At 43.2% G+C, this 17,130-nt stretch overlaps 2 protein-coding genes and 1 long non-coding RNA gene across 4 annotated transcripts in view; all 3 read right to left on the reverse strand.

Annotated features, from left to right (window-relative positions):
- Positions 1-289: 289 nt before the first annotated feature.
- On the reverse strand, positions 290-4,942 carry LOC103189314 (putative ubiquitin carboxyl-terminal hydrolase 50). The gene is made up of 7 exons (XM_007909664.2): positions 4,923-4,942; positions 4,156-4,377; positions 3,856-4,051; positions 2,563-2,742; positions 1,868-2,010; positions 1,120-1,252; positions 290-466 (listed from the first exon to the last, which is right to left on the reverse strand). Exons 1-7 carry the CDS (start codon positions 4,940-4,942, stop codon positions 290-292), a joined length of 1,071 nt encoding a protein of 356 aa, XP_007907855.2.
- Positions 4,943-7,511: 2,569 nt separating this feature from the next.
- On the reverse strand, positions 7,512-10,390 carry LOC103186528. Its single transcript, XR_488766.2, has 4 exons — positions 10,327-10,390; positions 9,523-9,620; positions 8,670-8,746; positions 7,512-7,627 (listed from the first exon to the last, which is right to left on the reverse strand). It is a non-coding gene; the product is annotated as an uncharacterized LOC103186528 (long non-coding RNA).
- A 2,243-nt stretch (positions 10,391-12,633) lies between these two features.
- Positions 12,634-17,130, reverse strand: part of trpm7 (transient receptor potential cation channel, subfamily M, member 7) — a 57,559-nt gene continuing 53,062 nt past the window's right edge. The window contains exons 37-40 of one of the 2 annotated variants that reach the window (XM_007905639.2): positions 16,533-16,738; positions 16,005-16,056; positions 15,098-15,204; positions 12,634-13,965 (exon numbers count right to left, since the gene is read on the reverse strand). In XM_007905639.2, the coding sequence (XP_007903830.2) occupies positions 13,841-13,965; positions 15,098-15,204; positions 16,005-16,056; positions 16,533-16,738 (490 nt within the window). In that variant the 3' untranslated portion in view covers positions 12,634-13,840. The other variant, XM_042343143.1, reaches the window with a different exon arrangement.

The raw sequence follows: 17,130 nt of genomic DNA on the forward strand, positions 1-17,130 counted from the left end.
ACTCTTCATCTACATAAAATGGTTTAACTCCAGCACTGTGTCAATTCGAACTTACTTTGTAATAAAAATGCATCCATTCACACACTCCACCGACAGACCATTAGCAAAAGGTTTACTTGTAATCTAAGGGATAGAGTGAGGTTTAGACAAAGTGGATAAGAGCGACCACAGAGAATATGAATTAAAAATATAATTACATTATTTATACATGTATAAGTTGCCTGAGGGCAAGTATAGATTGCAAACAGGAGTAAGGAAAACTGTTTATTGTAGCCTGCCTGAGATGTAATTATTGAGCCCATTGAAAATTTATGCAATTATAGAAAAGAATGTAAGCAGCCGGTGACTGAATCTTCTGCTCACAAATGTCAGTCACTTTCATATCATTGAATTCGTGCCATCTCTGCGTCACTGGGTTTTTGCAATAGGCAGTGTAGTGACCGCTGTCGAGTGAACCAGTGTGATTCTGTGAAGAGAAACCCAAAGCAGTAAGAGTAACTAACTGATGAGGACTTCTCTGTATGCACTCAAACACTTAGCGATTCCATTGAATTTTAAGTGATGTCTTTTCCAAAGTGAATATCTAGTGTGAACAAGAGAAGCGACATGTCGCTGATCGCTACTGCAGCAAATAGGAAATCGCAATTAAGAGTTTTGCCTACAAGATACAGTCAAGATACACTTTGCAGTATATTCTGGGAAGCACTTTGAGACGTCTCAACGACGTGATAAGGCGCTATAATCAAATGCAAGGATTATTATAGGTGAAAGATGGAAAGAGTTTCTTTATATTTCGTTGCTCTGCATGTGTCACTGTGTGTGAGACAAGAGGTGCAGCCAGAAAACCTGTGTATGTTTTTTTGTGCCATTATCATTGCATGTAGTCCACTAGATATGTGCGTCAATGGTTTGATACCATAATTTGCTTTTCTCTTCCTATAATAAATCATTCGGCCTCTAGTCCTTTGCCTTCCTTCCCTCTGAGCAGCACCAACAGGAAACTGCTGTGCAGTGTCTTGTTCTATCACTGTGTGTCACAGGTCACTCTTATATATGGATCCATGAGGTCATGTGGAGTGCATTCGACTTTGTGCAATTCCGGTAAATTATAACACTTACCACAACGGCATAAAGGTGATACTTCAAGTGTTGAGCTGACGGAGTTGTTGTATATTGGGAGAGATCAAGGTCTTCCAGTGGGAAGCTCACAGTGCTGGTCAGCTTTCTGTTGCCGTGGTCATCAGATTCAAAGCTGCGTGGGGGAAAAGTCATTCTGAATAATCTCATTGTATCATTAATAAGTGACGTTTCTCTGGGTGTTTATCCGTTGACTAGCAAAAGGACGATGTGTTGCAAAGGAGGAAAATCAACGTGAAAAGATTTGACTGTCTTACTCATTTCTAGACCTGTTATAAAGAAAGAATTTCTAACGTTATAGTAACAAAAATAGTAGTGCCACATCACAATAGCTAATGATCCACACAGTTAATTACTGTGAAGTCTAGTGACTGTTTGTATACAAACCTGACAGGCACACAGATGAGCAATGAGGTGAATGATCAATTAATGTGGAGGATTATTGGGAGAAACTCCATCCTCTTTCCAAATCATTTTTTGGGATCTTAACTATCACCTGAAGAGAGGCAAATGGAACCATAGTTTGACATCTCATCTGAACGATGGCACCTCCAGCAGAATGGTACAGCCCCAGTACTGGGTTGGATCACCTCAAATCTAGACGTGGAACCTGAACACAATGTTCAGAGGTAAAAGCGCTACCAACTGAGACAAGCCAGCGGTTTCCCACAAATTCACAGAGGATGAAAGTGACTGAACGGTTACTCCCTCAAGCAATTGGTTGACTCACCGCTTTAAGTGGATGATGATAATATCGGGGGCTTTTAGCATCTGGATACTTTCTGATTGATCCCGTTTTCTCCCACAAAACGAACAGTAGGGCTGGTCGCTCGAGCTCAGGATTTCCTCTTTGAAAAAGAGCCTGAGGCAATCCTAAGGATGGCAGCCACACACGTTCCATGCAAAACAAACCAAAGATGTTTCTGTCACAATACATTCAGATCATTGCTTGCGATGGTTTGCAGGGTACATTATTGTTAAAACTTACACCCTTAACAGGTTTGCACATAAGCAGAGGATGTGGCACATTTTTAGACTGGAAAGCATAATTTTATTTTGTCACTCAATCCACGTCTGAGTGGACATTAAAGTTGCCATGGCACTATTCAAAAAGAAAAGGGAGTTTCTCTCTCCCACTGTTTTGGCCAACCCTTGGCTAATAAAATTGGTCGCTCGCTCCATGGCTGTTTGTGGGACACTGCTGTGGGTTATTGGCTGCCAAGTTTCGCCCACAAAATACAGTCAATCCACTTTACAGTGTATCCTGTGAAGCGCTTTGAGCTGTCTCAACGACGTGATAAGGCGCTGTATTAAATACAAGGATTATTACTATTATTAAAATAACTTGCAAGTGATGGGGGGGAGGGGGGGAATATCCTAACTTTTTTCTCTATTCTCAACTAACAACAATGAGCTAAAAGGTACCTGAATAGAGCACCTGCTGTCAGGTGGCATGGGCAGTGACAAGCTCAGGAAGGTCTCGGTTTGGCTGGACTTGTGAAAGCAACTTAAACACACCTTCACGTTGCTCAGTTGTCCTTGGAAGAGCTTGGCAATAACTGATGTTTCTGCATTTCTCACTCCTGTAGACTGAGGAGACAGAGTCTTAAATATAAAAGGGAAGGTTGAGCATTGCACAGGACAGCTTTTAGGTACTTGAATTGTCAATGGCAACCTATGCGGTATTAGCTGGTTAGACTCCAGCAGTTCCTCCCAATGCACAAGCCTTGGCTCCCGCCAACTTGCATCTAAAACTTTCTGGAATTAAGTAAGCAGTATGTGTCCTTCCAAGGAGAGAGTGCATATTCCATTCCAACGATCTATCTTTGGGATTTCCACGTGTAGGTGGGATGCATGGAATTCTCCGTTTGGTTTGGATACGCTTAAGCACGGTGACGGGTTTCCGCATGTGTCACATTACCCGGCTGACCATAAAAAAAAACCTGCCATAAAAGTGTTTCTCTCAAACCACCATTCACAACCCTTCTGTGTTTGCCTTTTGTAAAAAACGCACAACGTGACCGATTTTCGTAAAAACTTTCTAACTTTGCAAAGAAAAAAAATGAATGGGCTATATTCTCATCCCAGGGTATGAACAAATTCTCTATTTTCCCTGCAATCTTTCATCAGCTTCATCTGAATTTCAAGTCATTTCTAATAGAAAATATCACCCTTTCCCCACCTCACGCCCCTTGTACATGGCTTTTTCTAACTTACTATAAAAGCTACCACCACTAGATGTCCTTATTTGCCAACATCACTGTTAATCCTCATTCATGTCAGGATTATTATAAACAGGTGGAACTATATCTTTTTTTGGTGGTTGCCAGGTTTCCCGAACGCCATCTGTTCCCTCAGGCTCATTTCCCCTCGTATCTCACCCCGGGACACTTAACACTACTTTAAATTGGTGCTTTACGATCGGTCAAGTCGGGCTAACTTAACTTAAACTTCCCCCACAGCACCGACAGGCAGAGGGAGCAGGGTGTGGCGTGGGATCAAAGAAAGAACAAAAGGGTAGGAGGAGGGAACAGATTCTCATATTAGTGAACTAACTGCCTATTATTCAGTTGGGTGTTAAAGGTCTCAGCGCCTTGGGATGTCCTCCCATCGTGAGAGGCGCTGTGCAAATATAATTTGTTATTGTTTTTATTGATCTGGGCAGCTGTTATCCTAATAAGGTTACAGTCTTACAGGCTGATCCAAGCCTGTACTTACCTTTTTCAAATCATTATGCAGAATATTTAGGAAGAACAATAGTAACTCGTGTGCATCCTGCTGAGTGCCGTCAGAGAAGGCAGCGTGCATTTTACCAAGGACTCTCTTTACTTCATCAGGATAAATGTACAGGCAATCCCCCAGCCACATATCCATCACCAGAGCAGCAAACGCATTGGGAAGTTCTCCTTTTCCTCTAGAGGAAGGAAGGGAAACTTTGTTCATCTATTCATTAACTAAAAAACAGCCACAAAGTGAATGACCAGTTTCATCTGGAGGCTTCTTTACCTGCAGACTTACCTGATTAAGTCATCCACGTATGACCCAGTGATGAAGTACTCGACCAATGGAGTTGTGTTGGAGAGACATTGTAGAATACAGTTCAGATAGCAGGTATTCCCAGAGTTCCCGAGGCCAGTGTGCCCGGAACCTCCTTCATGTCTTTGAATGGAACTATTAGAAGCACTGGAGTCCGCCAAAGAGGCATTACTATATTTGGGTACAAGATGGTAGTATCTCGCTCTATGAATGGGAAATGGTTAAAAAGTTAGCACTTGTAACTCTATTGGTCGTCTACAAATTGCTGCAGCTGCACAGTGAGAGGACATGAGTTCTCAATTAATAATAATACTTGCATTTGATATAGCGCCTTATCATGTCTTCGAGACGTCTCAAAGCGATTCGCAGAATATACTGTAAAGTGAATTAACTGTATGTTTTGTGGGCGAAACGCGGCAGCAAATTGCACACAGCAGCGTCCCACAAACAGTCACGGATTGAGTGACCAAATTATTATTTTTTTTTTGGAAGGGATGATCACCCCCAGAAAGTGATCTGCCAATCGAATAACAAACGGGTTCCTACTTACTCCTAGATAAACAGAGGCGTGTGGAGTAAGGAAATGTTTCGAGCCGCCCGGGAATCAAACCCAGGAACTCTTGCTTGCGAGCCGGGTGCGCTAACCGCTACCCTACAGGATTCCAGAGGGCTAAGCTGAGGGGGGGAGGTTACGACTGTAGGAGAGGCTGAACGTTGAGGTGATTGGGAAAGTGGAACCAGGACCCTACCTGCTACTGTTATCCTCCATGGAGCTTTGGCATCTTTGCAAAGCTCAGCTTATGAGAACCCGGTGACCTGATCCCTTGGGCCGGTCGTCCACAAATCCCATGACATAATTACATGTAGTGACATCACAAAGTGTTCGTAATAGACAGTGCAATCAAAGTAAAGTAGATACATCGCTGCCCATCATCAGGGCAAGTGTAAGCACTTTGTAAATGAAGGACTGGGGTGGTGGCGGGGGGGGGCGCGGGCGGGGGGCAATTGTTGGGGTTTTTAGAGTAACAGAGCAAGGACAATGTGACGAGGACGACGTCAAACTTAGGAGAGGGGAAGGTGGGCCGGGAGGGTCAAATCATCTCTCGTCTCGTGAAAGGAAAGACCGCCACCGTGGGTGTGTAGTGACCATGTGAGATGAGGAGGTAAGTGTGGGCAGCGGGCGTGTTTCTGATTGGCCAACTCCATGGTTATTGTGGGTGGTGAATCATCGCAGCATGTTCAGAGGCCCAGCCAATCACAAGTAACAGGGAGGCGATGGTAAGCGCATATGTTAATAATAATAATAATAATAATATTAATAATAATCCTTGCATTTGATGTAGCCTTATCATGGCTTCAAGACGTCTCAAAGTGTTTCACAGGATATACTGTAAAAGTGGATTGACTGTATATTTTGTGGGTGCTTACAGCACTGGCCCACAAACCGTCGTGGATTGAGTGACCGTACGCCGCTCTGGCACACCTCGTCCCACAGCAAAATCTGCAGACCGACCTCTGAGGAATTTATCATTATTAATGGACGACACGTAGACTGAACCTGGAGACATTTCGCCACCTTCCTAGAAGCCCATCAACCCCCTTTTCCCAAGCTTTCTCCTACACACCCACTTGTCTGGCACCAGTCCACTGTATTTGACTCACCTTTAACTGGGGCATGGTTCCAGCCAGCACCTTGACCAAGTGGCATTGTAGGAATGGAAGACATTGCACCTTTGAGGGAACGAGTTAAGTGTAAGAGACGGGCTGACTGCATTCCATTGAACGACCAACATTCCTGCCAGGACTCAGAACAGTCATCAGAACCCACAAAGAGGGATTCAGCTCCCACTCAGCAGAGCACCAGACAGGGCACAAAGCAACCACACAGTGGCTAGTATTCTGCAGTGGTGCGCTTACCCCGAACAATCAGGACTGTCGAGTGCGCAAATGCGTGTGAAAGAAGCTACAAGTCCACACTGTACGAGGACCAAAGCTCTTGTGGGCAGCAAAAATTTAACAAAAGATATTCAAGTGGAGATAAATGGCATTGATAACAACCAGGAACTATGCAATTTTAGCGGCAGCTAATACCCTTGTGTTGTTATGGAATAAAACAGGCACATGAAACATCACTTAGCAATCAGCCAAACTGAAGGGAATAATAATAATAATTTGGTCACTCAATCCACGACTGTTTATGGGACACTGTTAAGCGCAATTGAATGCTGAGTAACCCGCAATGCATTGTGTTACATCAACCCAAGGTACACTCATGTGAAATAAACATACTGGATGCTGCAAATCCACAACAGAGGAAGGAGATAGAAGAGTATGAAAGAGAGAGTAAGGAATGGGTGGACTAGTTGGCTGAAACAGTTTGTTTCGCCCTGTACAATCTTTGTAAATTTATGTAAAGCATAAATCATCTGAAAGAGAAAAATGAGGTCCCTATTGCTGGATGGCATCCTTCCCAACAACAACACGTCTCTCACTTTCCATTGCTGGTTGACCATGCTGCAGTTTTTATACTAGACTGAGTATGTAGGTTAGGGCCTTTTAGCTTTCCATCTTTATCAAAGCACCATTAATATTTCATTGCCATTGCAGAGGCTACTGAGTTCTAGTTGAACAGTGCAACAATATCTCCTTCCCTTACATATTTTTTTACACAATCCTCACGTAGGAGAGCGTCTCAGAGCGCTTGACAGTGGCTCTGTCCGATGCTGAGCCACGGGGTGGTGGTGGTGGGGCACGGACAGCCCAGCCCATAAGCATGGTCAAAGAGGAACGTCTTCAGGTGCAACCTAAATCTGGGGAAGATGGGGGTAAGGCGGAGGGATTAAGAGAGAGTTTGGGGGCATTGTGGCTGAAAGCACGGCTGCTGAGGTCGGAGAAGTAGCGAGATATAGCATTTGACAGACCAGATGTTACTCTGGGGTCAGGCACCAAAAAACAACCCGTTGAGACAACTCGTACCTTATTTGCAACGAGAGTTGAGAGCAGACATTCGAATTGCGACTGTAATCCCTGCTGATCAGATCCATATTTAGCCACATCAAGCCACACTTTACAATGCATTTTTTTCATTTATGTTTGAGCAACAGAGGTTTTAAAGGGGCGGGAATTGAAAAAAGAAATAAAAGATAAACGGAGGCTTGATTGTAAGTAAACTGTATATGTTGTAGCAAATTCCTTTCTTAAACGCCAGAGATAATTGGTAACGATTTCTAAATGTGGAAACACATTTCTGAGTTTGCTTCGTGTTTTCACCTTTGCATTTGGGAGAAAACAGTCATAAACAGAAGTGTTTTCCTTATTTAAAAACCATCAAGTTATGTCGGACTTGCTTTGTCTTCAGACGCTGTTTCTCCCGTTATAAAATAATACAGCGTTTCCTTTCGACCACCTTTTGTATCGGAAGACCTTTGCTCGCTGCTATCGCGACTTTAAGGATCTACGACAGAAAGGGAGAAAGAATAAAGCTCGTAAAAGTTTGTAAAAAATAGCGTAAAGGCGAAAACACGAAGAATAATGTTTCGATGTTCTGCCACGATTCATAAAACACCAAATGTTCGTTTTACAATGAAATGTTTCTCACAAGTAACGTGCGAGTCCAAACCTAAATGAGAGGGCGTGAATACACTCGCTTTGCAAGAGAGAGACCTGGTTCAATTCCAGGCAGAGGACGAAACCTCGGGCAAGTTTCCTTACTCCACACAGAGCCTAATAATAATCCCTCCAAAAACAATAATAAATTGGTCATTTTCAATCCACGACTGTTTGTGGGACATTGCTGTGCGCAATTGGCTGCCGCGTTCGCCCACAAATATACAGTCAATTCACTTTACAGTGTGTTCTGTGAAGCGCTTTGGGACGTCCTCCCGACGTGAAAAGCGCTATATCAAATGCAAGGATTATTATTATTATTATTATTATTATAGTAGGACTAGTGTTAGATTGCATTAATTTTAGGGGATTCCTAGATGGACCTACATGACGCCACTTTTGGCAATGAATAGTGAGTGAATCACCCCTTTTAAATATTCACATTTCTTTGCTCAAATGATAGTGTCCTGGCCTCGAGTCAGAAGGCTTTGGATACAAACCCCATGTCAGGGCTTCGAACTGCAATACAGTGCTGGGGGGCTGCATGTTGCATTGTTGGAGATGCCATCCTTTGGATGAGATGTTAAACCGAGGCCCCAACTGCCTGTTCAGGTGGACGTTAAAGATCTTATGGTGCTATTCAAAAGTTAAAGGGAATGTCTTCTGATGTCCTGGCCAGCAATCTGCTATATAAAATCAGTTACTCACTTCAGAGGTGTTTGTGCGATATTGGTTTGCTGTCACGATTGCCTACAAAATACACAGTTACCACACTTTACAGTATATCCTGTGCAGCGCTTTGAAACGTCCTTTTGAAGTGAAAGCCATTATATCAAATGCAACAATTATTATTATTATTATTATTACCATTATTATACAGATATACTTACAGATTCATTGTGAGGAATGTGCTTTGTTTCCAGTTTGGAGTAAATCAGCTTATCGTTTACCGTTACCTCATAGCTTCCTGAGAAAGAAAAAAAAGAATTCCATTCAAGCTTAAATACTGACAAATGACATTCCCTCATCAGAGAAGCCTCAGCTGAGTTTGGAGACATATTCGGAAACAATTTAGCTGGGAAAACAGACAGCAGGAAAGAATATCCGTTGCTGTGCCATTTTCGGGGGGGGTCAGCCCGGTGTCTGACACATGTGGAAACCTATCCCCATGTTTGAGAGTATCCAAACTAAACTGAGAATTCCGTGCATCCCCACCGACACGTGGAAATTTCAGAGATAAATTGTTGGAATGGAATGCGCACTCTCTCTCTCTTTCCCTGGAGGGCATTCTGCTCACCTAATTCCATAGAGTATTAGGTGCAGGTCGGCAAGAGCCAAGGCTTGGGGACCCCAGAGTGTGCACTGGGATAACTGCTGGAGCCTAACCAGCTAAAAGCACATAGTCTTGCCATTGATAGCACAATGCTTGCTGAGGCTACAGGGTCGAATTTTCAACCGAGCAGTTAATCCATAGAGTCTATTTACTTTCATCGTAGTTAGTATTAGTTACTGAAACAGTGACCAGAGAGCGTCACTCTGCAGAATTGGCACAAAGTCTTTCTAGGCAAGAGAAAGCGAAATCAGAAATTAAAAAAAAAAAGACCGAATAGAATCATAACCTAAACGTTTCTCCCACAAAATAACGGTATATGCTGTTAAGTGCTTTGAGATGTCTCGATGTAGATTATATGCAAAGATTAGTATTAATAACACGATTATCAGTACTTATTATGAATTCCTCACCTTCCCTACCCTTGCTAAAACCTATTTCTGCTTCAGGAATCTTCTGTAGGATTGTCAGGGCAAGGCTTTCAAAGTGTTTCTTGTATCCTCATCCACCACTAGAGAAAAGACGCATAGGTTTAACTGTCGCAGTTCACTTTGTACAGCTAACCCCCTCTGGGGCAAAATACTTCCAGATGCTACATTTTCAACAATTTTGTTACATCAATGAATCCTTTGAAGTGCATGTTTTCATGGATTTTATTAATTTAATACTCTGGACCAGGAATTCTAAAAGCGCAGCTAAAAGCTCAAAAAACCAAGGGCTTGAGGTAGATCTTGAAGAGGGTGAGGGCCGGGGCAGGTCGAAGGGACTCTGGAGTTTGGGATATCGAGAGGGTGAGGGCAGATACACCGAAAGCCCGAGATAACGACAGCTAATATATCAATATTATATATTATAGCATTCACCCACAAAATACACAGTCAATCCACTTTAATAGTATATTCTGCGAAGCGCTTTGAGACGTCTCAATAACCCAATAAGGCGCTTACATCAAACGCAAAGATTATGATTACGTTTTAGTTGTTGGTCGAGTTAGTGGGACTGTGTAAAAAAAAACAGACATCAGGGTAAAGAGGACAAACATCACTGTAAAACAAGGAACAGTGGTTTTAAAACCACTTCCTCGCACAGGAAGAATGGGCAATTTTTGTTTTTGTGATGAACGATTAATTGACACATAACTCAATAAACACACACACACACACACACAAAAAAAAGGAGCGTAACGGAATCTTAAGTAAATCGTGGCCAGAGCTCACCAGAACTCCACCTCCACTTTCACAGGCATGTCGCCTGCTGTGTCGTCCACAGAAGTCGGATCCTCCTGAGCTGTACGATTCCGATTCGACCTGAAGAGCAGAGAGAGGGGATGGGAGACAGTCACACACTCACACACTCACACTCACACTCACACATTCACACTCACACACACAAGCACTCGGTGTGATGATGATCACCGTCGAGTCGCAGCGTTATCCCGAAAGGAAATGCAATAGGAAATAAAGCACTGCACTCAATCCATCAATATACCAGACAGACACACACAGACAGACAGACACACACACACACACACACACACACAGACACACACACACACACACACACACACACGACACACACAGACAGACACACACACACACACACACACACAGACAGACACACACACAGGCACACACACACAGGCAGACAGACACACACACAGACAGACACACACACACACACACAGACACACACACACACACAGACACACACACACACACAGACAGACACACACACACACAACAGACACACAGACAGACACACACAGACAGACACACAGACACACACACACAGACAGACACACACACACAGACACACACACACAGACAGACACACACACACAGAAAGAAAATATCATCAGTATTATTCCGAAGCTATATATCTCACCAGAATTTACACATTTTCTTTTCTTTTTCTTCGCCCCCCCCCCCCACACCCCCCCACACCCCACACCCCCCCCACCCCACACCCCCACACCCCCCCACACACACACAAGTTATTTGGGAGCAGATGGTAGGATTCACGTGTTCTGCTCTGATCTCTGGTGTGTGAAGTTGTTTGATATCTTCTATCGCTGCACAGGAGAGGAGGTACAGAGAGCGAAGTGTTGCAGGTGATCGCTGAACGTCAGCGCTATAGGAGGGGTTGGGGGGGGGGGGGGTTTGGGGGGGGTTTGTTTGAGATTTCGTTTCAGCTTTAAAAGGCTATGAGGTTTAAGGTGTGAATCCCAGCACCACAGCAAAAAAAAAACCATCAGCAGGACTGGAAAATAATTTATTTTGCTCGGTATAGGCTTCACTGATGGCATTATTGAGTTGCAGTGCAGGTGTATGTGACGCATCGACGACAAGGCACAAAAGTAGCTAAAAAAATACATGTCAACTATTTATAGACATATACACACACACACACACACACATATATATATACTTTTAAAGTTGATGGTGTGAGCAAAATCTGCTCCATTTAGGTTTCCTCTCGGGGTTGGGTCCAGTCCCTGTTCTGAGTTCACTCTGTCCTTATATAACGTTCATCTCAGTACCAGTCTCCTGGTTTATATGAACACTATCTCTCTCTCTCTCTCTCTCTCTCCCCCCCACCTCCTATTTATTAATATCATTACTCTAACGTCACACAAGTGCTTTCCTCCCTTTATCAGGTTTACTTCTTTTCCAACACGCCTTTGGTCACCTTTCCATCCCCACCTTCCCACCCTCCCCCCCCACCTTCCCTCCCCCCCCCCACCCTCTTTGACCCAGATTCACTTCCTTGACTGTCCTCTCCACGCGAAACGTGTGGCGTAAGCGCATTTGTTATTGCGGTTTGAGTACCGTCTCCCGCCTCAGTGACTCAGGGTTTGTGGGTGAACCTCAGAGGAGCAGCAGCCCCCAGCGTCTAACAACGGTCAGCCGAGCGATCACAACCATCCAAACTAGAGCACGTGAACCCCTTCCCCGTCACAATTTAAATCAGCTCCCGGCTACAGCGAACACAGGAGTTGTCCCTCGAGACGTGGCATGAGCCTCCAAGCACATGGGTGGGAGACAAACTGCTGGTGTGGATCTGTAAGCCACAGGTCAGAATTCTTAGCCCCACGGTTAGCTTCAGTTTTTGATTTTCTTTTATATAAAAAAAAGAATGTCTGGTCTCTCGAAAGCACGACACCAACAGTGGAACGGAGGGCACGAGGGACGTGCAGGAAACTGGAGCCGGTTGTGCGGAGGGAACGGGTAGTAGGTTGGGCCGTAAGCAGGTCAGAGAGGTAGGGAGGGGTGCCAGGGTATGAATGGATTTGAAGACGAGTGTGAAGGTGTGTGAAGTGAAATCAATCTGTTCGTGACGGGAAGCCTGGCTAGAATTAGTGCGATTGAGGTACGGAGTTTAGAAGGGTAGGTGTGCAGCGGAGCTTTGGATCAGTTGGAATTTATAAGGTTACATACACATCCACGTAGATTTTAAAAGCAAGCCTGTAAGATGCTGACAAGGGAGATTCCTCTCTAAACCAGTGGAAAGCAAAAAGCAATTGCTTATTTCAAAATTCTTTTATTAGATTAAATGATGTACAAAATTTATGCAGCATGATATCACTAAGTCTTCACTTTTATCATCCAGTCTACATAAAACCACCATAGTATTACAGGTCGTGCTCGTGCCTTAGGAACAGTATCTATAAGATACATTAGATTAAAAATTATACAGCTTCATATATAAACATCCTCCTTTTTAAAAATGACAATAGTACCTCCTTTGTAACATAAAAAAATGCCTTAATATTCACCAAGTCACAACATAGTAGGTAGACATGAGGCATGTTGTGTTGAAGATTCAACAGATGTGGGTCTCTGGTATTATTTATTTGCATAAAGATACATTGCATTCTGCCCATTACCATATTTACAAGGATTTCAATACTTCCTTTTGAATTGAATCTGTATGTACCACCAATAGTAGGATTATACCAAAGTGTCTACACAATTGAAATTCATTGTTTTTTAAAAAAAAAAAATCAGGTCAGCGGGTACGTCCTTCAGGCTGTGCAGGCTACTGGACAATGTCAGTCCAGAATTTTATTCTCAAATTTTAATCAATAGATTTCCTATTTAACCTGTCAGAAATCTGTCAGGCAACACACTATCTCATTGCGTTTTATGGCGTGCTCTCCGCAAGGTAACTTTCAGCGTGAATAATCATTATGCACCTCATTACAGCTGTGTTTTGTACCAGTCTATCATGGCTTATCTTTAAGAGTAAATCAATTTAAAAAAAAAAACAGGTTTAAAATGTAATGTTTGCGAGGACTTTAAAATCAGACATTTCAACATTATTTAAAAAATCTTGAATTTTTTCTGGAATTTGTTTCCTTTCCCATGTGAAGTGCACCTGCGGACTGGACTGTACCTTTATCTTCCACAAGAGAATGGCTAAAAGTCACTAATAATTCCAGTATTCACTGAATCTGGGGTCCCTGTGATTCGGACAACAGGCCAGGACAGTGATGTAAAATAGCATAGGCCTCTACATCTCGGTTGTACCATTAATGTTGTGCGCAAAACTAGATAATGTCAGGCCTTCTTTACTCCTTCATTCCAATGCACTGTCCAGGGATGGTTCCGGAAGGGACCGACACAGAACTCCTTGGGCCGTTCTTCTGCTTCGACGACAGATGTGACGTTCAGTATTAGGGCCCGTCCTCCCTGTACCAGAGAGCTCCCCGCATTCACATTCTCAAGTCTCTTATATTATCAAGCGTATCGAGGTCCTGACGTCTTTGGTACCGCTGCCAGACTGGACAGTGACCTCGGGGGCATCGTCCTGAGGGAGCATCACTTTGTCTGGTGTGTAATCGTTTCGTTTTATATCTAGGATGACGAGAAACAGCATCAAAACACTGTGTGTCAGGAATGACGCTCGAAAGTGTGCCAATATGATAAATTCAGGTAAGAGTCAAACAGCAGATATCGGTATCAAAAGGAAATTGCACTAATCTAGTTTAGATAAGAATTATTTCCTTATTGAGCAAGTATTTCCTGCGGAGGACTGAATTCGGGGGTAGTCTGAAATGTATAAAACATTCTCTTCGGTAGGGTAGTCCTAGCTGACAAACAGCAGGAAGATTACAAACAGCTCATACTAGGCACACATAATTTTATTTGGCCAAATTCCTGCAGTTTTACCCCAATAAAACACTCATGTTCCATGTGCTTTGGCTTTTGTGAAACTGCATCCTTGTTCCCTGGGACATAGTCAGGTTGGGTGGTGCCCATCAAAAGATATTTATGTGAAGACTAAAACAGCATCATAGCAAGCCAGGCCCTAGAATGGGACAGACAGCTAAACTAAATTGTAAAACATGTTGTTAACTTCCAAAAGCTCAGTGTATAATGCAATTCATCATTACATATACATTCCTTGTGACAGGGTGAAAACTGCAAGGACCACAAAGATTTGAGGCAGTGTAAAACTGGTTTAGGAGGCGTGCAGGAGTGGGAGTGTTAAATGAGATGAAATAGAACATCAGGTGCCTTTACATAATTAAAGAAATGCAAAAAGTGATGTAAATGAACTTACTGGAGTTTCTTGCAGTTTCCACCTTGACATTATAGGCTTGGAATCAAACGCAAGGTTTATTAAAAAAAAATCTAAATTATACAGATATTTGACTTCAACTACTCTTGATCATCAGCTAGAGTAACTGGTTTAAAAAGCGTCAGCGACACATTGGGGAGTAGTTAAGGGTGGGGGGAGGAGGGGCGTGGGGAAGAATGTACTAATTTCATTGATCAAAATATTCCTAGGTACAATACTCAGCCTGGATGCAGCTCTACAATTGACATTTGCAGTCCAGGTCTATAGAAGTGTAGTGATTAATGCTGACGGTAACTTAGCATTAAGAACGTGAAGACTGGATACACAATGCTGGAGGATAACATGTGCTTGTGGAACTGTACTCTAGCAGCTCCAGGAGACTTGAGGGAAAACAGCACAGCTTACCGGGAAGCTTTAGTCTTGCACAGCATGAATTGCAACGATGTTTAGCTCGGAAATTTTTAACAGCATCTTCTCCCAAATTAGCGGGCCCAAATACCATTTCATACGACCTGGAAAAGGAACACAGTCATCAGGGGGCTGGGGGGGGGGGGCAGCAAAAGTTATAATAGCTATAACAATGTGACATGACAGTTATTAATAATGGAAACTAGAGACTTAGTCCCAAGAATATGGCTCATATCCACCAGCGCAGTGCAGCACTGGACAGTAACAAGGAGCATTTACTGTAATTCAGTCTGGCTTCTCCTGCGAGTCAGATTAGCCCATTCCTGCACTACTTAGGAACACTCCACCAGGCAGCATTCACAGAGAATTCTGAGGTTCTTGTGTCAACAATGCAAATACAATGGTGCCAAAATGCTTATAGTAAATGGATATGTCACACAATGAACCTCAAGTCTTTTTTTTCCCCTCTCATTGAAACTACAGAGAAAACATAGATGAGATCAAACCCGAATGATGGGCAATGGTGTAATGTGAAAGGAGTTGGACAGATTGAAGACCTGTGATATATGGTTCTAGCAATGGTGCTCACAGACACCTGATTAGCTGCTTACTGGCAGTGCAGTTATATGTGGATTTCATCTGTTGATGGGGCACCTTTCCAAAGGGCTATGAATAGATTTATTTCCCTAATCATCAGATGTCCATTCCAGGGAGTTACATTTCACCACATTAACTTCTGATAGGACTAGCCACTGAATGTAAATCATTCGTGTCAATTCACATTATTCACTTCATTGTGAAGGTTCAGTCAAACCTACTGTAGCCAATTATCTTTGGCCAAGAAGAATAGGGGATGGGGGGAGAGCGGGAAAGAAAAACTACTAAATGTAAACTTAATCTTTACCTTTTCTCCTCTGCCTTTATTACGGAGGGATCAGTCAAATTCTCCCCAACACCTATGGGAAAGCAATGACCATAACATGAACATCACCTCTTCATAATGAGTTACCAACCACCGAGTACGGTCTAATCTTTACAAGCAGATTCCTACAACTCCGTTAGCATTTTCCTCAGAAAAGGCAGAATTTCAGTGCTTGTATAGTGTGACAGTGCTTTTGTTGCTGGTGATGCCATCATATGCGGCGTCAGGCTCCTGTTAAGCGCTCCGAGACTCTACCTCACGTGAAGGGCATCTATATAAATGGAAGTTGTTGCTGTTGTAGCCAATGCTAAATGCGGAGACTTGCAAACAAACATCCTTGTGCTTGAAATCCTCAACACGTTTATAGAGTAGCTCGTGATCAGAAAAAAAACTGGTCAGATTAAATTCTGTACAGTTTAAAACAAAAGAATTGGCTCAGAAAGCACTCAGACCTCGCTATGAATTGGCACAAAACCATGTCCCTTTAGCACACAAGCCGTCTGCACTTACCCTGCAAATCCAGGACCAGCAGTTCCCCTCGGGTGTACTCATACGTCCAGTGACTAAAGGCAAGCATGGTCTCCTCCAGCATGTTCTTTGGACGGATCTCATCTCCACTGTTATGGTTGAATTTCCGGAACTCCCCAGTCATACACTCCTCGATGGCAAACCACTGGTTCGCTGAATGACAGTAAAGAAGAAACACCTCCAGGAACCTTAGGTTGAAAGAGAATATTTACTCTACGTGGTTCTGTAGCAAGGAGAGTTAAAAATACTGTACTCGGGAAAAGTTCTTATATAAACTTTACAAACAAAAGCACTATCACACCATACAAGGGAAATATCCTCTAAATATCCTCTAGATATTCACAATACTCAACTCTCAGACTAATTTTGACCTCAAGAGGAAAGGGGAAGAGTGCAATCACAAGATATTCAGGCAGCTCGAATGCATCCGACAGTGGCTGGTTACAAAACTGCAAGGCACACACAACCTAGAGCTGATTACCCCTTAAGGCAAGAAGTTAGAGATCAGTTGGATATGCCCCAGGAAGGTGATGGTGAGGGGAAGGGACAAAGAGGATAGTGGAACTGGTGCCCTGAGACT

The sequence above is a fragment of the Callorhinchus milii genome, unplaced genomic scaffold, assembly GCF_018977255.1.
Source record: "Callorhinchus milii isolate IMCB2004 unplaced genomic scaffold, IMCB_Cmil_1.0 Scaffold22, whole genome shotgun sequence".
NCBI classification, from domain to species: Eukaryota; Metazoa; Chordata; class Chondrichthyes; order Chimaeriformes; family Callorhinchidae; genus Callorhinchus; species Callorhinchus milii.

What these genes read in the sequence shown, in the direction of transcription:
- LOC103189314 (XM_007909664.2), bottom strand. Translation starts at nt 4,942, where the DNA reads ATGGAGGATAACAGTAGCAG. An exon ending in TACGTGGATGACTTAATCAG is followed by an intron (nt 4,052 to 4,155) that starts GTAAGTCTGCAG and finishes TCCTTCCTCTAG; the next exon opens with AGGAAAAGGAGAACTTCCCA. An exon ending in ATCACCTTTATGCCGTTGTG is followed by an intron (nt 467 to 1,119) that starts GTAAGTGTTATA and finishes TTCTCTTCACAG; the next exon opens with AATCACACTGGTTCACTCGA.